The sequence below is a fragment of the Bufo gargarizans genome, chromosome 8 (assembly GCF_014858855.1).
Source record: "Bufo gargarizans isolate SCDJY-AF-19 chromosome 8, ASM1485885v1, whole genome shotgun sequence".
NCBI lineage: Eukaryota > Metazoa > Chordata > Amphibia > Anura > Bufonidae > Bufo > Bufo gargarizans.
Window position 1 is genome coordinate 168256297 of NC_058087.1, and position 22028 is coordinate 168278324.

Genomic DNA, 22028 nt, shown 5'->3' on the forward strand with positions numbered 1-22028 from the left:
GCGGTAGACAAACAAGCAGACCGCTGACAACTGCATGCAACACCAAGAGTCACGACCAATACCATAGTCGTGACACTACCTTAGGTAGAAAAGATGGCACTGGGCAAAGCACCACTTTATCCTGATGGAACACCAAGTAGGGCTCCTTGCATGAAAGAGCCGCCAGTTCTAAAACCCTTCGGATAGATGTGATGGCCACTAAAAGGCCACTTTCCAGGAGAGCAAGCGAAGGGAGACCTCTCTCAGAGGTTCAAACAGAGCTCCTGGAATGAACCCAGAACTAAGTTCAGGTCCCAAGAATGCAAGGTGGGACGATAAGGAGGCACTGTGTGAGCCACCCCCTGCATAAAGGTCTGTGGGTCCCCCCTTGGCTGTTGATGTAAGCCACCGCCGTGGCATTGTCCGATTGCACTCTGATCGGACTGCCCTACAGGAGGGAAGTCCAATGGCGAAGGGATAGATAGATGGCCCGGAGCTCCAAGATGTTGATGGGCAGTTTAGACTCTGATTGAGACCAAACGCCCTGGACAGTCCGGGTGGTGAAGACTCCGCCCCAATCGTGAAGACTGGTGTCGGTTGTAATAACCGTCCATGTGACCGGGAGGAAGGATTTCCTCATATCCAGGTGCGATCCACCAACTGAGTGCCGTCGTACCAGCCAAGACAGGTGAATCTCCCGATCCAGCGAATCTGGAAATTTGTCCCAGGAGGACAAAATGGCACGCTGAAAGGACCTGGTGTGTTACTGAGCGAATGGGACTGCCTCGAAGGAGACCACCATCACCCCCAGTACCCGCATACAATTGCAGATTGTCGTACTGCGGCGCCATAGAAGCAGACGCACCAACCGCTGGATGTCCAGTCTCTTGTCCTGTGGTAGGCACACCAATGCCGCGCCCATATCCAGAGTCATGCCAAGGAGTCTGATCTGGGTGGAAGGATTGTGGGAGGATTTCCACAGATTCACTATCCAGCCGAAGCAGGAGAGTGTCCAGGGTGATCCGAAGACTTTCCTTGCACTGAGTGACTGTCGGAGCCTTGATCATAAGCGAGTACCTTCGTGAACACCCGCGGAGCTGTCGCCAGGCCGAATTGGTAATGGCACGACTGAACAGCGAAACGAAGAAAACATTGGTGAACGGCTGCGATGGGGACGTGCCGGTAGGCATCCTGAATGTCTATGGACGCCATGAATTCTCCTTTGACCAATGAAGCAACGACGGAGCGAAGGGACTCCATCCTGAACCGTTGAATCCGGAGGAAGCAGTTCACCACCTTGAGGTCCAGCACCGGAAGGACCTCGCCCTCTTTTTTGGGATATAAACAGGTTTGCCTAAAAACCCGTAAACCTTTCCTCTAGGGGAACTGGAGTTATCACACCCCCCCCCCCCCCCGAGGTGACGACCTCGAGTGTTCATGCATCCGAGATGTAAGCTCGCCAGATCTCCTGAAAATGGAGGAGACGACCCCCCTGTCACGGTTATATTATGTATGTATGTTGTTTGACCGTGACGCGGTTGCCGCGCAGACTGGTTGCCAGGGGCAACGTGTAGTTTGTGGTTTGCATGTGCACTTCCTCTAAGGTTTGCCTCCCTGCTGTTTGGTGTGCTAGGGGTTAATCTTCTGGCTAGTGGGGATTAAGGTGTTTCCTGGGTGTGGCCGTGGGCTTGATATAAACCTGTGGCTTGCTGGCTGGGTGCAGTTGTACTACAGCCTTGCTTGTTGTTGGAATTTTGCTCCTTGCTTGGGTGTTCCAGCCCAGCCCTTGAGGGCCACCTTATCCTGTCACTGTACATAGAGAAGTAAGAATAATAAAGAGAGAGTATGCTATACGAATAAAAATACAAGTAGTTCCACAGATCACTCTACGGGTAGATATGTCAGCCATTGTGACATATTGATATGTGCAATTAATGGGATTACAATATATGAGACCGTAATGTTGATGTATATACTTACCTTTGACACTAATTGTATGTAATTATCTGTTTGTGAAAGGCCGAAACGTCACACTTAAGCCGCATATTGAATAAAAAAAATAAAAAAATCACCAAGAACCTCTATTGATGTACTGGAGTTTATTTTATACATTCCCGGAGGGGTTAACCATTAGTCTGTATGCAGTGCTGCCTGGGGCTGCCGTGCTCCGGCATGGGGTTAAGGCAGTATCAGGAGTGCTGGATACCTGTGTTTGTGTGTTGTCTGTACGGTGTCCTGTTTGGTGTGTGGGCACCAGTACTTATGCTCGGGTTCCAATCGTGGTGGCAGCGGCAGGTGAGTTTTCCAGTGTTCTCAGCTGCCGATCCAGATGCTGCATATGGTCATTTCCCTTCCACCTGTTACTAGGCAGCTGGAGACTCCGGTTCGTCTGAGTCCCTGAGGAACCGGTTGTCTCCTATTCCTGACCCCTATGCCAGGGACCGTCAGGGTCAGCAGGATCCAGGTTCCAGTACATGAGCCCTCCCACCTTCAGAGTTTGCTCATGCGGTCAGGAGATCAGGATTAGGGCGGCTGAAGGTTTTGGCCTGCTCCCTTCATTGTTGTCTGGGCTAGTAACAGTTTCCATTATTCGGTGGGGGGTTACCCCCACCGGGGCTCACCTTCATGCGGAAGACTGTTTTCCTGAAGAGGAATGTGGGGTGGCTTTTTACGCTGGTCCTGTGTGGGCAGTCTGGCTGCTGAGGAAGCTGCCGGACGGGTGCCAGAGAACCGCCGAAAGGACTGATAACAGGAGGACGAAGCTCTAGGACAAAAATAACGTTTCGTCTTGGGTTGTGGAAGATGTGTGCTCTTACCACCCGTCGCTTCTGATATAATCTCGTTGAGTCGGGAACCAAAGAATGGAAACCCAGTAAAGGGGAGGCTCGAAAGCGAGCGCTTAGAGGAGGAATCTGCCGCCCAAACTTTAAGCCAGAGCTCCCGGCGAATAGAGACTGCGAGAGCCAAAGAGCGCACGACCATAGTACCAGCGTCCAAAGCTGCTTCACAGAGGTACTTCCCTGCCTGAGAGATTTGGACCGCCAAGGATTGGAGCTCCGCAGGTGGGTGATCCGCCGCCAGGTCTTGGTGTAAACGGAGGGCCCACTCCGGGACCGCCTTGGCCACCCACGCAGAGGCGAAAATGGGTCGCAGGGCCGATCCACTGGCGGCAAATACAGACTTGGAGCGGTGTAATGCGACGGTCCAATGGGTCTTGGAGAGAGGAGCCATCCGCCACCAGAATAGCTGCGTTCTTCGCTAGGCGAGCGACCGGTAGGTCCACTTTCAGAGATGTCCATTTTTCCATGCAATCAGCTGGAAAAGGATAGAGCAGGTCCACCCGCTTCGGAACCAGGAGGCACAGACCTGGCTGGTCCAAGCTTTTGCTACAACCACAGAAAAGTCGTCCTGCAAGGGGAAAGATTTAGGGTCCTGCTTCTCACACAAAAATGACCCCCTGGTGGATAGTTGAGGGAAGGTCCTCTTGTACCTGGAAAGTGTCACAGACAGCAGATACTAGACTATCCACCATGGATGCAATCTGGGAAGATTGCTCCGGATCTATCTCCCTCTCCGACAGCGTGTCACCCAAGTGAGAGGATGCCTGTGATCGGGAACCGGGAGGAGGGGGGATGTTGAAGCGTCAGATGAGGAATAGTAACCTGCTCTGGGACGCTTGCTAGGAAGCCTGCTCCTGCATTGTACGCCCTGAGACGGTGTGGGACTGTACCGGTGGCGATTTCTCAACCAAACGACCCATTGGCGAAAGGGTGGCGTGGGAGATTTTAGAAAGGTCTTCCACTGCCCAGGACAGGGCCTTTGCCCAGTCAGGTTCCACACAGCCAGAATGGTCCTGTACTTCTGTGGGCCGTAGAGGAGAGGGATGGCTCTGTGCGGGCGCCTGGCATGCAGAATACAGATGTTGTCTGACCATGAGGGAATTTTTCCCTGCACGAAGTATTGGAGTATTGTGCTCAGTACTGGAGACCATATCTCCAGAAGGATATTGATACTTTGGAGAGAGTTCAGAGGAGAGCTACTAAACTAGTACATGGATTGCAGGATAAAACTTACCAGGAAAGATTACAGGACCTTAACATGTATAACTTGGAAGAAAGACGAGACAGAGGGGATATGATAGAAACTTTTAAATACATAAAGGGAATCAACAAGGTAAAAGAGGAGAGAATATTTAAAAGAAGAAAAACTGCTACAAGAGGACATAGTTTTAAATTAGAGGGGCAAAGGTTTAAAAGTAATATCAGGAAGTATTACTTTACTGAGAGAGTAGTGGATGCATGGAATAGCCTTCCTGCAGAAGTGGTAGCGGCAAATACAGTGGAGGAGTTTAAGCATGCATGGGATAGGCATAAGGCCATCCTTCATATAAGATAGGGCCAGGGGCTATACATAGTATTCAGTATATTGGGCAGACTAGATGGGCCAAATGGTTCTTATCTGCCGACACATTCTATGTTTCTATGTAAGTGCAGGCACAGTAGGTGACCCTGCAGGAGGCCTGAGAGGAGGTATTGGCCGGTTCAGACATGTGTGCCACAACTACACTGGAGGGGGTAGCAATTATCCTACCAGAAATGGCGGTAACCCAGGTCCTGTGTCTCACCACGCTGAGGAGAGCCGAGCAGAAGAGGGGTGGAACACTCACGGCGGGAAAGATGGCCCCTCCCCCTCCAGACGCTGAGTAGGAGATACCTCAAGCCACGCCCCCTGAATGTCCACTCTGTTGCGCATGGAAGCTCCCATGTGCCAGTAGGAATACATTGAGTGCCGCCATGCCTGTAGGAGGGACGCATAATGTCGCCCGAAAGTATGCCCGCAGAGCTCCGCAAATGGGTGGCGGCATTAATCCCCGCTGCCTGATGATGTCAGAGCGCCGCCTGCGCACGACAGCAGTTAAACCCCCCCGAAATAAGGCCAGGACGCTACCCCCTCTCCAGGTCTGTACTGGGCTTGATGAGTAGAAAGGGCTGTCAGTGGTAACATGCTCAACTGTCTTCATCTGTGATCTTCACCCTTCCTTGTCAGACCAGCAGTGCCACCGGACCGGGCAGTAAAGGGTTTGGAGCAGGTGGCCCTCTTGCTGGCAGGAAGCAGGGGAGCTAGGCTGCCCTGGTCCACTTGTCTTCTTGGGGGAGGCAAGGCGATGGGACAACCACAACGGCCAGCCTCCCAGGTAAACAGAAGCCTTGCGACTGTGTCCCCTCCAGAAATCTGTGAAAACAAACGAAAAATAAATCAAATCACCAGAGCCACCCTGCTTAGCAGGGAGGTCTGCCTCCTACGATACTAAGCTAAAAACTGATATGCTCTCTCCAAGCTGGAGAGGTGCAGCTGGCAGGGGAGACGCTAACAGTTTTCAACCTAGTGTCGCCTCCTAGTGGCAGCAGCAAGCTATACCCACGGTCCTGTGTCCCCCAATGATATGAGCAAGAAAGGGTATTTTTAAGACTTTTATTTTAGATGCATAGGACTAATTAAAGAAAAAAAATTTGCAAAAAATTGTACATGGCTTTTCAAGTCTACATTATTGACTACCTCTTAAGGCTGGGTTCAGACCTGAGCGTTGCGCAAACGCGCGTTTTACGCGCGTTTTGTCGCGCGTTTTTATGCGCGTTTTTTGTAATAGTAAACGCGCGTTTGACGCGCGTTTGTGTCATTGACTGCAGTGTCCTATGGCCACAAACGCGCGTCAAAACGCCCCAAAGAAGCTCAAGTACTTGTTTGAGCGTCGGGCGTTTTACAGCGCGTTCGTACGCACTGTAAAACGCCCAGGTGTGAACCCTTCCCATAGGGAAGCATTGGTTTTCATGTCTTAAGCGTTTTACAGCGCGTTTGAACGCGCTGTAAAACGCTCAGGTGTGAACCCAGCGTAAAGGTCTGGGCTCCTCTGAGACTGTGTCGTTGAGGATGGCGAACAAGCCCTGGCAAATTTACTAATTTTACTCATAGAAAAGGGCACTTTTTTTTACCCACATGTGAAAAACATCAAAACTAATTGCACCCGCGCTGAAAAAAAAGTTGCCATGCGCTGGCGTTGTTTTTCAGGCAGGCGTACCCTCCATCATAAATTAGGTGCATCTTCCTCCAGCAACGCCGGCGTAAATGGTAGTAAAAATCCCTTCATAAATGACCCCCAGATGTATTCATTTGTAACAAAAAAAGCCTTCAGTAGTGCTACAAAGAGTCTCAGTGTGGCCCTAGCCTTGCTAGCCTGTACACAGCATTTAACCCTTTGAATACCTCCCAGCCAATGAAAACAGCTTTGTATACAATTTCGACTATGTTCACAACACATCTGCATTCAGCATGAGGGGCTCTTTCACACACGCAATACAGATTTTGGTCAGGATCCGTTCACGGAAAAACTGATGGTTTTGCAGGCAAATTCAATTTATTTATTTTTTTCTGTGATCGCGTTGAGCGTTTGTGTTCTTTCCGTCCAGATTGTATGCGTTTTTCATGTGTGTGAAGAAAAACTGAAGAAAAACTGAAGAACAACAATCTACATCGCCTAGCAACCAACCGCGACAAACGCGTTGCATCTGGACGCCTTCCATTTTCCACACAAGCCCCGTTCACTTCTATGGAGCCAGAGTTGTGTGAAAAATGCACGATATAGATCATGCTGGGATTTTTCCTGAAGGCAAAGAAGATGGGTCTGGATTCAGTCCGGACGCTATGCGTTCGCATCAGGGTGGAAAACTCGCTCGTCTGAAAGAGGCCTAACAGTTGGGGGAACGCTCCTAATGTATACTTCAAGATTATCGAAAGGATCCATGCACCTGACAGATGCCAAGAGTGGCCTTTCGTCCATCATTTTTTGCAGTATGGAAAAGTGTAATAGATTACGCTATTTCATACAAAACGTATACATGAAAGACCAGTTTTTCCCTAACTGCTTCACAGCTTACTGTGTCAGACACATAGGTCAGTGACTAAATGAGGGAAAGCTATGAGCCAGAACTTTTGGCGACTTCCAATACCCTCTTTTCACCAGGGAGTACCTATACTACACTGGATCGAATAAAACCAGAGACATTTTAAATATAGGTTTACTTTAAATTCCATCTTTAATCCCACAAAGTTGCAATCTGAATGGAGGAGGATACAGTCCACTGAAGTGCTGCTTTCGCACACTAAAATCTAGACCAAGAGTATTTTTACTAATCGTCTGCCAGTAGAAACCGATGGCTGTCCATTCTGAATGGAAGTACAAAAGGCCCTTTTTCGCAAGCTGAACCCACGTGCATCGAGCCTCAGGAGGCAAAGTCATGGTGAGGCAGAGAGGCTCTGGATGTGAAAGCAGCAGAGCGGGAGTTCCCTTCTCTTTCTTGAGGATGGAATAAGTGGAGATATGAGAAATTAGATTAAAAAGTAGCGCTCTTTAGAAGATCCTCCGCTGAAGATTAAAGGCACAGCTTCAGAGAGGAACGATGTAATGTCCATTCACGGTCGCAGGAGAAGGACTAAGACGGAAGGAGTATCGGATTTTGGTAGAGGACAAGTATTGATGCTGGATAGGTCAACGCTGCAGAGAGGGAGAGAAGTCGGTTAGTGCCCCCGTCTACCACAAAGAGAAGCTCCACTTTTCAACAATTAACCCGATAGTCTACAGATAAGGTGGAGCAATATGTCGAGTAAGTTTATGGTTTATAAGCTATTTTGACCACGTGATCATATTGCAAGTAATGACTGTGAATGTGGTTGCATTAAAATGCCGCAAGACAATTGTGCAAAATCCAAAACCTAATGATTTCATTTTGGTCGCCGCTGCAGAGTCCAATTTCCTGTAACTGGAGTATTGGATCTTGCAAATCTTAAATCGCATGCGACTTGCAGTCGTTTTGCACTTTAAAGGGGTTGTCTCACTTCAGCAGATGGCATTTATCATGTAGAGAAAGTGAATACATGGCAACTTACTAATGTATTGCGATTGTCCATATTGCCTCCTTTGCATCTTGTTATACACTTCTCGTTTCCATGTAGACTGCAGGAAGAGGTGCAAGCACGACCACCACCGATGGACTGCAGGGTGGTCATAACCATGGAAACGAGACGTGTATAATGTGATGGAAAAATGAATCAAGCCAGCAAAGGAATCACAATACATTAGTGTCTTTTGGTGACTTCCAGTAGTCTCTAACTGATAAATGCCATTTGCAGAAGTGAGACAACCCCTTTAAGACTAGGCCTGCACATCTTTGGTCACACTAATGCTAATCACTGTAGCACTGAAATTGTATGTGGTGTTAGACATAGAACTTGGACTAAAGACAAAAAAAATATTAAAAAGTTATAGTATTAAAATATATGTACATCTCAAGCAATTTTTGAGATATGCATAGATATAACAAAACGGAAGACAAAGAGCAACTCACTAAAACGCTAGCGGACTACTCCTCCAGTGGGATAATTTCTTCAGTGACAAAGAATTCAATGGTCTCCTCTTCCCAGTCTTCCACGTTGCTGTCCAGCTCATCTGTGTCAACTCCTGATATACAAGAAACAGGAGATAATCAGGATGTCTTCGGCTGCTAGATATTTTTTTTGGCAATTTTGGTGTTGCAGAAACTTGCAACCTTCTGTAAGCTCGCTGCAGCTTCCCAAGCAAAATCATCTTTTCCAAGGGTGCTGAGAGCAGGGCCTAGGGAAGCATTTTGAGAGGGGGTGTCCCCGATGAGACAAATTCTTATATAGCGCAGTTTATATTTACTTACCACCTCTGAGCTCCAAACGAGCAGCTTTCTGCTCCAAATACATCTTATGCGAGTCCTCTCTGTATTTCTTGTATTCTTCCATCATGGTCCTTCTGCGATCAACCAGTTCCTTAAAATAAAAAATAAAAATCCATTTAGATAATTTGACAAATGAAGAAACTACTTTATTTTTTTGGACTAGCAAGAATATATTTGGACATTTGCTGTCGTCTAAACCTGGGATGCGTCTTATGGTCCGAAAAATACGGTAAATGAGTAAGTTATCCAAACTGAACTAATGAAAGCCAGCAAATAACCAAATATAGGAAGGATAGTATTCTGATGTTGTAGTTGGTTAAAAGGCTTACAGTCAGCATAAAAATTCCGAAGTTACAGAATTTTTTATTTTATTTTTACCTTTGAAGCCTTGGTTTGACTTAAACGATCTTTCTGTTCAAATATCTTGGAGTACTTCTTCAGATCTTTCTTGATTAGCTAGAATAAAAAATAAAAATAAATAAATAAAATCAACCGCCATTCATCATAACAAGAAAGAAACAAAGTCCTCAAAGAAGTTCTCCGCAGACCTTTATCTCATCTTGACTTAGCAGAGTTGGTGGTCTTGGCCGCCACAACAGCTGGCAGAACCTGTCTTTATTGTTCTTCTGGAGAAGTCGTCCTTGGAAGGTCCACAGCCAGTAAGCGTTATCCACCTACATGAGAAAAAAAATACACAATGTAAAGAGATATGAACCCTAGAGATGAAAGGGAAACTTCTTTTGAGCCAGGATATTTCAGTTACAGTTTGAGTTGGACTATACAGGGGGATAAAAAGGATTAGTAAAACTTAAATGATCTAGATAGGTCATACATGTCTGAAAGAGGACGGTGCACGGCTATCTTTGCGACTCCCCTCGAGCTGGATGGGGAGCACATTAGACAAACATGCTTACCTCTTCATTTATTCTCCTCCTACAAGTGACAGACCCCTCAACAGATGAGATGGGGGTTTAAGGATTCCTGGCTTGAAAATAAGAGCAGATCCAAGAGGTCTGATCTGCATCTATTAGACCTGCTGGATCCCACTCCACATAAATGTTTATTGTGGGAACACCCCTTTAACCCCTTCTTGACACACAACGTACTATTACGTCATGGAAGCCAGTGCGTTCCCGCATCATGACGTAATAGTACGTCATGGTTAACTCCAGTCTTCGCGCTGCACCACGCGGTGCACCAGACACAGGTGTCCCTTCCCAGCGCTGCGATTGGCTAAAGCAACGCTCCAGCCAATGGCAGCACTATATTACTATTAGCGAATATGTGGTGCTGCTGGTGGCTGGGACGGAGGCGATTGGGGCTGATGACATCAGCCCATGTTACCTCCGAGGTCAGGGAGGGGACATTAGACACTGATGTCCCCTCCTAGCGCTGCGATTGGCTGGAACAACGCTCCAGCCAATGGCAGAGCTATGCAGCTGAAAGAACAGTTGGTTCCTCTCTGCAGGCAGCCATTCTAGCTTGGTGACTGCTTGCAGAGAGGACTTGTTCCCCACTGTGCTGCTGGTTGTCGTCTGGGACTTGTGGTACTACCACAAGAACATCTGTAGTGATATTTGGCTCATCTGCAGCAGTTTCAGATCCCCAGTTCAGAAGAATAGCAAACAATAAGATTCCACCTATTATTTTTTAAAGCTCCTTTGGGAAATGAAAGGTGGAATCTGATTGGTTGCTATGGGCAACTAAGCCAGTTCTACTTTACACCAGTTTTATAAATCTCCCCCTAAGTACAGCTTCTTTCACACTCGCATTAGGTTTGTCCTGCCGGAGGGGTACTAACATGTGCACACGTGTGCTGCTGCAAGTCTGCCCTGACCCCATTCACTATAACGGGGAAGGGCCTGAGGTGCGGCCGCAGGACTGCAAACATGCTGAGAGGCGGCAGGACAAAAATCGTAGCGTACTTTAGAAAAGATTACACAATTATTTTATTCAAGTGCTTCTTCAGCGGCTGCTGCACAGCCTTCTGACAGATTTAACTAGGTCTCGTGCTCATCTCCACCACACAAACAAGAAGGTGTAATAAGCCTCTTACTTTGTGGCTCCACCAGGACACAGAAGTGACGACGTAACGGCCTGTTGGATCCCACTCCACATCGGACGCTGTGTAATGCTCTGCAATGTTCATTATGGTGCAATCTGAAGTGTCCACAAAGGCAAGGGCTCCATTCATGCTGTAAGCACAAAGGGTTAAAACAGCTGGGGACTGTACAAAACCTCTTCTCCTGCTTACACTTTAAGCTCCTTCTACACAAAAGCCATATATTTTGTGCAAAGGGAAATTGAAGCTCATCAGCAGAGAACATGGGGTGTCCATTTCCTCCGTAAGTTCACAACTTCTTGCATAAAATACATGGATCTACAAACAATTCATGCATAGCTGTTAGGGTCCATTCACACGTCTGCAGAATGGGTCCGCATCCGTTCCGCAAATTGCGGAACGGGTGCGGACCCATTTATTCTCTATGTGGCAGGAATGGACGCGGACAGCACACAGCGTGCTGTCCGGATCTGCATTTCCAGTGCGAAAAAAATAAATAAATAGAACATGTCCTATTCTTGTCCGCAAAGGCAGTTCTATGGGGGTGCCGGCCGGGTGTATTGCGGATCCGCAATACACCACAGACGTGTGAATGGACCCTTAAAGGAACCATGGACATCTAATAAGGCATGACAGACGTTATGCTCACCTTCGTAAACCTGCAAGGACCAAGAACTGACCCTGTGGACTCCAGAAGATGGTATTAGCTTGCTGCTTATCATAAGTCTCTGAAAAGAAAGAAGCGTGGTACACGTTACACACACTTTTGGAAGAAGTTATAAAACAATAGTGCAATAATAAAATTAGACTTACTGATCAAATCAATTTTCCCATTGTTCTTGACGTGGTAGAATGAGACTGATATTCGAGGGACTTCTCCATGAAGCACAGCAAACTTGCTTCCATTGGGCTCCCAAGCAAAGGCAATGATGCCATCTACAGAATACAAGATGACATTATACGTATGCAATAAGAACTACTCTCCCTAATTTTTGGGTAAGAAAAGGCACGTGGCCAATTTCAGCCCTCCACCCATTTTGAGTTGTGACTGTAGCCCTATTGTCACCAGCTCCAATATCTAAAACTCAACCATGTATACCTACCAGTGTGAGTATTGTGTCCAGCCCAGTATAACACATTGTACATCCTACAGGATCAAACTTTTTGTTTTTACATGATAGGTATTTATTAAAGGAGCCAGGGTCAGAGGGGGGTCTAATTAATAAGCTCCAGCACCACCATTACCCCGTTTTGTGAGGCTATTCAGTGGTGCTTACTGATTTAACCCTATGTGGCATTCAATATATCCCTCAAGGGGGTTGGCCAATTAGAAAAACAAAAAATTGGCAATAGGATTTAATCTATTTTGATGTGATTTAGATCTGTAGGTCACATCCTAACTGACCGCCACACACAGCAGAAGCCCCCGGGCTCCCATGTGTGGGCTGTGTAAAAGTTTATGATCTTTAGGCGCAAGGTTCACCCACGTCACTACTCTGTGCTGTCCCTGGACAGACCCTCTTCAGCTGAATGGTAATTTACTGTTTAGCACAACCATGTCACCGCCACAGGCTTACGACCTATGGACGCAGCATTTGAGGAGTATAGGTGTTTACACAGCCCACATATGGGGACACGGGGCATTCTGCTGCGCAACTGTTCATATATGGACAAATGTACCTTTTGGCAACCAAGAAAGGTAGTTAAAGGAGTTTTCCAAGACTTATATACTGATGACAGGTCATCAATATCTGTAGCCTGGACAACCCCTAAGTGCAGCTACAGCTTAACACTATTCTGTGTATGTAAATACATATTTCTATATAAAAGTAAGAACTCCGCAACATCTAAGTTTCTTCATTTATTCTATACATTTAAACAAGTAGTACTTTCCCATTACAAGCAATGGGGAGGGGGGAGGGTTACCTTTCATTTCAACCACATCTACTGGAACTTGCTTCTCTCTCATTCTAAAGATCTCAAAGTTGGTCACCACACCCTGTAAATAAGAGATAATAAATACTTACTGCCACAAACTTTAAAGGGGTTGTCTCACTATATCAAATAGCATTTATCATGTAGAGGAAGTTAATACAAGGCACTTACTAATGTATCGTGATAGTCCATATTGCCTTCTTTGCTGGCTTCATTTATTTTTCCATCATATTACACACTCCTGCAACCACCCAGCAGTCAGTGGTGGTCGTGCTTTCACACTATAGGAAAAAGCACCAGCTTATATGCACTTCCACGGTCCCAGCCACCAGAGAGGCCTGTGCTTTTTCATATAGTGTGACCACCTCCAATGGAATACTGGGTGGTCATAACCATGGAAACAAGCAGTGTATAATGGGATTGAAAAATGAATCCAGCCAGCAAAAGAAGCAATATGGACAATCATAATACATTAGTAAGTGCCTTGTATTCACTTTCTCTACATGACGAATGCCACTTGCTGAAGTAAGACAACCCCTTTAAAAACCTTGCTGCTCATTAGAATCCCCATGCCTGCACGTACCGGAGTGCCTTTAGGAGTCCTATCCACTTTCACACACAGATAATCTCCATTCTTCTGCCAGTGCAACTTGCAGTCCACCACATTGAATAGGTTTCGGACTCTGATCTCTTGTCTGGAGGGCAGCTGCATTAAAGTCACTCTGGCAGGGATATCTTTGTCTTCTGGAACCCAGAATGCAATGATGTTGCCACCAGGGGACCACGAGAAATCTCTGCACAGACAAAAATGCCATGTTAAAAAGGAACATTAAACACACACAAAAAAAAAAAATCCTTCATCTCTTCCTTTCTTTTGCTCCTATTTTATCTTATATGACAGGTAAAACTAAGAACTAGACATTTCCTCTACAGCAGGGATGCTCAACCTGTGACCATCCAGCTGTTGTAAAACTACAACTCCCACCATGCCCTGCTGTAGGCTGTCTGGGCATGATGGGTGTTGTAGTTTTGCAACACCTGGAAGGCCGTAGGTTGGGCATCCCTGCTGTTCAGGTTCCAGGAGAGCAGACATGCCCCTGCTTCTCCTCACTGTCCCATGTCTGGCTGCAGCAGGATCCTCTCCCATCTGCCATATCTGCAGTAAGACAATATAATTGTTAAGTCCTATCCCTCAGCCAGTAACCAGCTGAAAATGGAAAAGGTCAGCAGATTAACTCCTGTGTTCTCTGCAGAAGACTGTTTGTGTCATGCACAAAATCCTGCAGACTGACAAACAATAAGGGTGCAAGATTATGCCCTGTTAACTTGCATCTAGGGCTGCAGCTAACGATTATTTGAATAATCGATTAGTTGCCGATTAATTTCTACGATTAATCGATTAATCGGGAAAAACGACAAAATTACAAAACAGAGGTTTATATGATCTTACTTGAAAAATTATGTTCAAAGGCCATATTAAAACAAATTGTGGACGACACTTATGGGGGATCTGTGGACGACACTTATGGGGGATCTGTGGACGACACTTATGGGGGGATCTGTGGACGACACTTATGGGGGGATCTGTGGACGACACTTATGGGGGGATCTGTGGACGACACTTATGGGGGGATCTGTGGACGACACTTATGGGGGATCTGTGGACGACACTTATGGGGGATCTGTGGACGACACTTATGGGGGATCTGTGGACGACACTTATGGGGGGATCTGTGGACGACACTTATGGGGGGATCTGTGGACGACACTTATGGGGGATCTGTGGACGACACTTATGGGGGATCTGTGGACGACACTTATGGGGGGATCTGTGGACGACACTTATGGGGGGATCTGTGGACGACACTTATGGGGGGATCTGTGGACGACACTTATGGGGGGGATCTGTGGACGACACTTATGGGGGGATCTGTGGACGACACTTATGGGGGGATCTGTGGACGACACTTATGGGGGGATCTGTGGACGACACTTATGGGGGATCTGTGGACGACACTTATGGGGGATCTGTGGACGACACTTATGGGGGATCTGTGGACGACACTTATGGGGGATCTGTGGACGACACTTATGGGGGATCTGTGGACGACACTTATGGGGGATCTGTGGACGACACTTATGGGGGATCTGTGGACGACACTTATGGGGGATCTGTGGACGGACACTTATGGGGGATCTGTGGACGACACTTATGGGGGATCTGTGGACGACACTTATGGGGGATCTGTGGACGACACTTATGGGGGATCTGTGGACGACACTTATGGGGGATCTGTGGACGACACTTATGGGGGATCTGTGGACGACACTTATGGGGGATCTGTGGACGACACTTATGGGGGATCTGTGGACGACACTTATGGGGGATCTGTGGACGACACTTATGGGGGATCTGTGGACGACACTTATGGGGGATCTGTGGACGACACTTATGGGGGATCTGTGGACGACACTTATGGGGGATCTGTGGACGACACTTATGGGGGATCTGTGGACGACACTTATGGGGGATCTGTGGACGACACTTATGGGGGATCTGTGGACGACACTTATGGGGGATCTGTGGACGACACTTATGGGGGATCTGTGGACGACACTTATGGGGGATCTGTGGACGACACTTATGGGGGATCTGTGGACGACACTTATGGGGGATCTGTGGACGACACTTATGGGGGATCTGTGGACGACACTTATGGGGGATCTGTGGACGACACTTATGGGGGATCTGTGGACGACACTTATGGGGGATCTGTGGACGACACTTATGGGGGATCTGTGGACGACACTTATGGGGGATCTGTGGACGACACTTATGGGGGATCTGTGGACGACACTTATGGGGGATCTGTGGACTACACTTATGGGGGATCTGTGGACGACACTTATGGGGGATCTACTTGGTGGACGACACTTATGGGGGAATCTGTGGTACGACACTTATGGGGGATCTGTGGACGACACTTATGGGGGATCTGTGGACGACACTTATGGGGGATCTGTGGACGACACTTATGGGGGATCTGTGGACGACACTTATGGGGGATCTGTGGACGACACTTATGGGGGATCTGTGGACGACACTTATGGGGGATCTGTGGACGACACTTATGGGGGATCTGTGGACGACACTTATGGGGGATCTGTGGACGACACTTATGGGGATCTGTGGACGACACTTATGGGGGATCTGTGGACGACACTTATGGGGGATCTGTGGACGACACGACACTTATGGGGGATCTGTGGACGACACTTATGGGGGATCTGTGGACGACACTTATGGGGGATCTGTGGACGACACTTATGGGGGATCTGTGGACGACACTTATGGGGGATCTGTGGACGACACTTATGGGGGATCTGTGGACGACACTTATGGGGGATCTGTGGACGACACTTATGGGGGATCTGTGGACGACACTTATGGGGGATCTGTGGACGACACTTATGGGGGATCTGTGGACGACACTTATGGGGGATCTGTGGGACGACACTTATGGGGGATCTGTGGACGACCCTTATGGGGGATCTGTGGACGACACTTATGGGGGATCTGTGGACGACACTTATGGGGGATCTGTGGACGACACTTATGGGGGATCTGTGGACGACACTTATGGGGGATCTGTGGACGACACTTATGGGGGATCTGTGGACGACACTTATGGGGGATCTGTGGACGACACTTATGGGGGATCTGTGGACGACACTTATGGGGGATCTGTGGACGACACTTATGGGGATCTGTGGACGACACTTATGGGGGATCTGTGGACGACACTTATGGGGGATCTGTGGACGACACTTATGGGGGGATCTGTGGACGGCGTTTATGGGGGGGATCTGTGGACGGCGTTTATGGGGGGGATCTGTGGACGGCGTTATGGGGGGATCTGTGGACGGCGTTTATGGGGGGATCTGTGGACGGCGTTTATGGGGGGGATCTGTGGACGGCGTTTATGGGGGGGATCTGTGGACGGCGTTTATGGGGGATCTGTGGACGGCGTTTATGGGGGATCTGTGACGGCGTTTATGGGGGATCTGTGGACGGCGTTTATGGGGGATCTGTGGACGGCGTTTATGGGGGATCTGTGGACGGCGTTTATGGGGGATCTGTGGACGGCGTTTATGGGGGATCTGTGGACGACACTATTATGGGGGATCTGTGGACGACACTATTATGGGGGATCTGTGGACGACACTATTATGGGGGATCTGTGGACGGCGTAGTTATGGAGAGGGGGATATGTGCACTGTTATGGGCATAACAGTGCACAGATCCCTTTCCTCATAACAGTGCACAGACCCCCCTTCCCATAGCAGTGCCATACACAGACCCCCCCTCCTCCCCATAGCAGTGCTATAGACAGATCCTCCCCCCTCCCCATAGCAGTGCTATACACAGACCCCCCTTCCCCCCAACAGCCCCGGCGCTTGCATCTTTATTTTACCTTTTTACAATGACGCTCCCGCTCCTGTAACAGCCAGGCAGAGCGGACGGCGGCGTAACGTCACTCAATCACGTGACGCGCCTGCTCCGCCCACTTCATGAATGAAGGAGGCGGAGCAGGCGCATCACGTGATTGAGTGACGTTACGCCGCCGTCCGCTCTGCCTGGCTGTTACAGGAGCGGGAGCGTCATTGTAAAAAGGTAAAATAAAGATGCAGCGCCCGCCCGCCCGCCCGAATAGCAACGAATCGGCGATTATTCGATAACTGGATTCGTCGACAACGAATCCAGTTATCGAATATAATCGATTACATCGATTAATCGTTGCAGCCCTACTTGCATCATTAATTTCCAAATTTTATGTTCCTTTTAGCGATAGATATTTAAAGGGGTTTTCCAAGACTTTACAAAATTTGGCGAAGGACTGTGTAAAATAAATATGAAAAAAAAATAAAAAAAAATTTTTTTATATGTCCTGCCTCTCCAATCCCCGATGGCTCTGCAGTAGTTACCTGCCATTTATCGTTCATGTGACTGCTGCAGCCAATTACTGGTCTCAGCAGAACAGCGTTTGGCCACATCAGTCACAAACAATGAGGTGACTGACTACTGCAGGGATCTGAAAGGAAGGACATTTAAAAAGGAGAGTACGCCCCCCCTCCCCCCGCCCCTCTATTTTACATAGCCTCTGCTCTGTGCCAAACGAAATAATACATGTTTTTAGATAATATCTTTGAGAACTTGCATGGCTCATAAAAGAGCCAAGGATAGAAAGTTTTACTCACTTTATCCCAGTAATTTTCAGACTCTTCTTATCCAACAAGCCCATAGACTGAAAGAGGAAATATAATGAATAAAATCTCAACGTCACAATGAATAATCATATGCATAAAACAGGATTAATTATGAATCCAGCGGTAACGCAGCTACTGTTTTCTTCTTACCCTTTATCATTTAGTAAAACACAGAACGGCAGTGCAGGCTAGATACCAAGCGCTAAGACGACCTTTCTCGTTTAACGACTTGGCATAAAGCCCAGCAGCCGGCTACCAGTTAAATCTCTCCGATATTGGCACTCTCTGAATGTAAGGCTCTGGAAGAGTTTTCTTCTGTGCGCGCTACAGAGAACCTGCCTACTTTTCCTTATCTGTAAGGTTACTTTCACACTTGCGTTGTGAAGATCCGGCAGGCAGTTCCGTAGCTGGAACTGCCTGGCGGATCCGGAAATCCGTGTGCAAACGGATAGCATTTGTAGACAGATCCGGATCCGTCTAACAAATGCATTCAAACACCGGATCCGTCTCTCCGGAAAAACAGATCCAGTATTTATTTTTTGGCATTATTAAAAACCGGATCCGTTTTGCCGGAACACTTGGTGCCGCATCCGGCATTAATGCATTTCAATGGAAAATAAAGCCGGCATTCTGGCAAGTGTTCCGGAATTTTGGACGCATGCTGCTGTATTTTCTCGGGCCAAATACCGTAAGAGTGACTGAACTGAAGACGTCCTGATGCATACTGAATGGATTGCTCTCCATTCAGAATGCATTAGGATAAAACAGATCCTTTTTTTCCCGGTATTGAGTCCCTAGGACGGAACTCTATGCTGGAAAAGAATAACATAAGTGTGAATGGACCCTAAGTCTCCAATTGCAAGACGTTTCATAACTACATATGACCAAACCCATCAGATTACAAGACAGTTGAGAAGTAATCAGAGCTACTGATGTGGAATCAGGCAATGGTCACATCTGCTATTGTCAAATTGTGGTGACAGACTCCCTTTAACATTGCCAAGACGGATCCATTTTGAACACCATTGAAAGTCAATGGAGGACGGATCCGTTTTCTATTGTGCCAGATTGTGTCATAGAAAACGGATCCGTCCCCATTGACTTACATTGTGTGTCAGGACGGATCCGTTTGGCTCAGTTTCGTCAGGCGGACACCAAAACGCTGCAAGCCAAAGCGGAATGGAGACCGATTGAAGGAAAACTGATGCATTCTGAGCGGATCCTTTTCCATTCAGAATGCATTAGGGCAAAACTGATCCGTTTTGGACCGCTTGTGAGAGCCCTGAACGGATCTCACAAATGGAAAGCCAAAACGCCAGTTTGAAAGTAGACTTACAGAAACATAAAACTTGATTGATTTTTTTAACCCCCCCACCCCCCCCCCCCCCCCATAGACTACAGATTTTGGTTAAATACTTACAGGAGTTTCATAAATACTCAGCGTATCTGGTGTCATTCTAGCGAAGAACTTGCCATCGTGACTCCATCTACAGAAGAGATGAAAGACGCTCAGTCACACGTGATATCTTGATGCTTAACTTACTGAAATTACAGGATTACTTTGCATACTTAAAGATTGGCCAGTGTGCAGAGCTCTCACAGTGGAATCCTCTCCTCTTCAGTCCAGACAAAGTGTCCCAAATAATAATGGCCTGAGGGTCGTCCTGAGTGTCCATAAGAGGGCTAAATGTAACAAGATACCTACAAGGAAAGAAGGTGAAATGTTAGCCAGAAAACACCATTCCACACAAAATCAAAAAGTATGCCAATTTCAGCCGCTCATGGCTAAGAGCAGAATACTGGCCGCCATGTAGGATGGGTATTCCAGTCGCAGCAATTAATGGCCAAGATGGGAAAACCCCCTTTAAGGCCTCCTACGCACAAATACACTGTTCCATCTTCAAAGTTAGGGTACTTTCACACTAGCGTTAAAGTTTTCCGGTATTGAGTTCAGCCATAGGGGCTCAATACCGGGAAAAAACGCTTCGGTTATGTTCATCGTCAATGGGGACATAACTGAACAGAACGGAATGCTCCAAAATGCAGGTTGCCTAGGACAGGGTTCCTCAACTCCAGTCCTCAGGGCCCATCTGCCGGTCATGTTTTCAGGATTTCCTTAGTATTGAGCAGGTGATATAATAAGAGTCAATGCATCAGGACTTACCACAGGTATTCCTTCTGTGGGATATTCTCAAATCCTGACCAGCAGGTAAGCACCGAGGACTGGAGTTGAGGAACACTGGCCTAGGAAAGGCAGCCTGGGGCTGAATCTCCTCGCCCCCCCGTAGAGGGCAGGCCCCAATGCCGTGCAAGGCATTGGGCTGCCTTGTCTCACCCATCGGGTCTCCGCCACAGCAGTGCAGGGACCCGATGGGATCCCTCACCCGCCGCAAACCCCTTCTATGCCGCGGTCAGCGGCATAGAAGGGGTTAATTTGGCGTCTTTTACAGAGATGCCAGTGGATACAGCAGGGGCCCGGCTCTCAGTGATCGGGTGCGCACCGCTCCAGTGCCCGCCCAATCACCATGACTTAATAGAACGTAATGTAAAACATATATACCTTTCACATGGAGAAAAGTCAATGAGTTGTACTCCTTGATGGCTGAACCTTTGGATCTGCTTGAATTTCTCCCCGCCCCAAAGAGCAATTCCTCTCTGATGGAAAGTGGCCAAGTAAGTGCCTCTTGGAGACCACCGCACGTATGTCTCGGTCCATCTCTAAAGTCACAAATGACATTACACTCCATTTTTACCTAAAACGCTACCATACAGGTGACTAAGCAGGTCAGAATGGTTATTAGGAAGTGCCAAGAATCTTGCTCATAGATAAGAAAAATAAAGGGAGGGCTGCATGTAGAGTCTTGTAAAGTGATGGCACATTGCCAAGATCCTCCACCAATCCTGACAATGATGGGACCTCAGCACTGATTGAGGCCTTTGCAGTTATTGCCACCTGGACACCGGCTGTGCAAGGAACTGAAGCCGACCCTGTTCATCTGAATGGAGCAGGGCTCAAGTTCCTCTGCACAGCCGGTGGTCAGGACGCTGCTGTGCAGGTAAACACTGTGCAGGATCAGGGGGGCCCACAGGTCAGACTGCAACCATCAAAGTAAGGGCATATTCTAGTGATATACCATCAATTTATAACTTAAAAGAACAGTCTAAGGCCTAATGCACATGACTATATCCATTGCCGTTACGTAAAACATGGATGCGGTCCGTGTGCCCACCACATTTTTGTGGATCCACTGACTTCAATGGGCCCATAGTCCGTATTTTGTGGAACGGACATACAGTTGCGGAAAGCAAACAGATGAACCGTGGGCTTTCCGTATCCATATGTCCATTCCACAAAATGCATTGAGGTCAATGGGTCTGCAAAAAACGCAAATGCAACATGGACAGTGTTTCTCGGATCTGCAATTTGCAGAACGCAAAATACATACTGTCGTGTGCGTGAGTCCTAAAAGGTAGGATCACATCAGCTAATCGTATCATTAACTATGGATTCTCTTTATGCCATCCACACACGGACAACTTACAGCTCTTTCCTCCACTGGAACCGACTCCTTGACATCATTCCAGAAGATTGTCGTTCTGTCTCCTGATTCAAATATAACACTGAACTGATCCCTGCAATCTGCATCTTCAAGCCATGATCGGAGGTTACCCTAGACCCGAAAAACAAGACCAGTGAGGAGTCTTTCTTGACAGATGTGCACATGTAATTATAAAGTAGTGCAATGAATACACACGGCACTCACTCTACAGGATCACAATTACGTAAAAACAAGCGAAGTTACACCCATAAAGAGGGAGGAAAAAAAAACAAAAAACGACATGATATATACTTACAAAGTCTTTAAATGGCTGCTTTTCAGGGACTTCCCACTCATCACAAATTACCATATATCTGCAAGGAAGTAAACAAGTGGATGATTAGAGCAGTGGTCCCCAACCACCGGGCTGTGGATCATCTGGTACTGGCCCGCGGAGTGTGCTGGTGTTAAATGAGGGGGACAGGAACG

The 22028-nt window shown here is 47.5% G+C and overlaps 2 protein-coding genes across 2 annotated transcripts in view; both read right to left on the reverse strand.

Moving 5' to 3' along the window:
* LOC122945468 (kinesin-like protein KIF19) overlaps nucleotides 1-1239 on the reverse strand; it is a 61463-nt gene extending 60224 nt beyond the window's left edge. The window contains exon 1 of the mRNA XM_044304535.1: nucleotides 1057-1239. Within this exon, the coding sequence (XP_044160470.1) occupies nucleotides 1057-1239 (183 nt within the window). The remainder of the gene's footprint in view (nucleotides 1-1056) is intronic.
* Nucleotides 1240-7047: 5808 nt separating this feature from the next.
* Nucleotides 7048-22028, reverse strand: part of EIF3B (eukaryotic translation initiation factor 3 subunit B) — a 27160-nt gene continuing 12179 nt past the window's right edge. Inside the window, exons 4-19 of the mRNA XM_044303665.1 lie at nucleotides 21856-21913; nucleotides 21543-21671; nucleotides 20561-20718; nucleotides 19570-19701; nucleotides 19421-19487; nucleotides 17992-18038; nucleotides 13316-13526; nucleotides 12724-12796; nucleotides 11611-11733; nucleotides 11447-11525; nucleotides 10792-10930; nucleotides 9284-9409; nucleotides 9114-9191; nucleotides 8718-8826; nucleotides 8379-8491; nucleotides 7048-7528 (exon numbers count right to left, since the gene is read on the reverse strand). Of these exons, the coding sequence (XP_044159600.1) occupies nucleotides 8394-8491; nucleotides 8718-8826; nucleotides 9114-9191; nucleotides 9284-9409; nucleotides 10792-10930; nucleotides 11447-11525; nucleotides 11611-11733; nucleotides 12724-12796; nucleotides 13316-13526; nucleotides 17992-18038; nucleotides 19421-19487; nucleotides 19570-19701; nucleotides 20561-20718; nucleotides 21543-21671; nucleotides 21856-21913 (1627 nt within the window). The 3' untranslated portion in view covers nucleotides 7048-7528; nucleotides 8379-8393. The remainder of the gene's footprint in view (nucleotides 7529-8378; nucleotides 8492-8717; nucleotides 8827-9113; nucleotides 9192-9283; nucleotides 9410-10791; nucleotides 10931-11446; nucleotides 11526-11610; nucleotides 11734-12723; nucleotides 12797-13315; nucleotides 13527-17991; nucleotides 18039-19420; nucleotides 19488-19569; nucleotides 19702-20560; nucleotides 20719-21542; nucleotides 21672-21855; nucleotides 21914-22028) is intronic.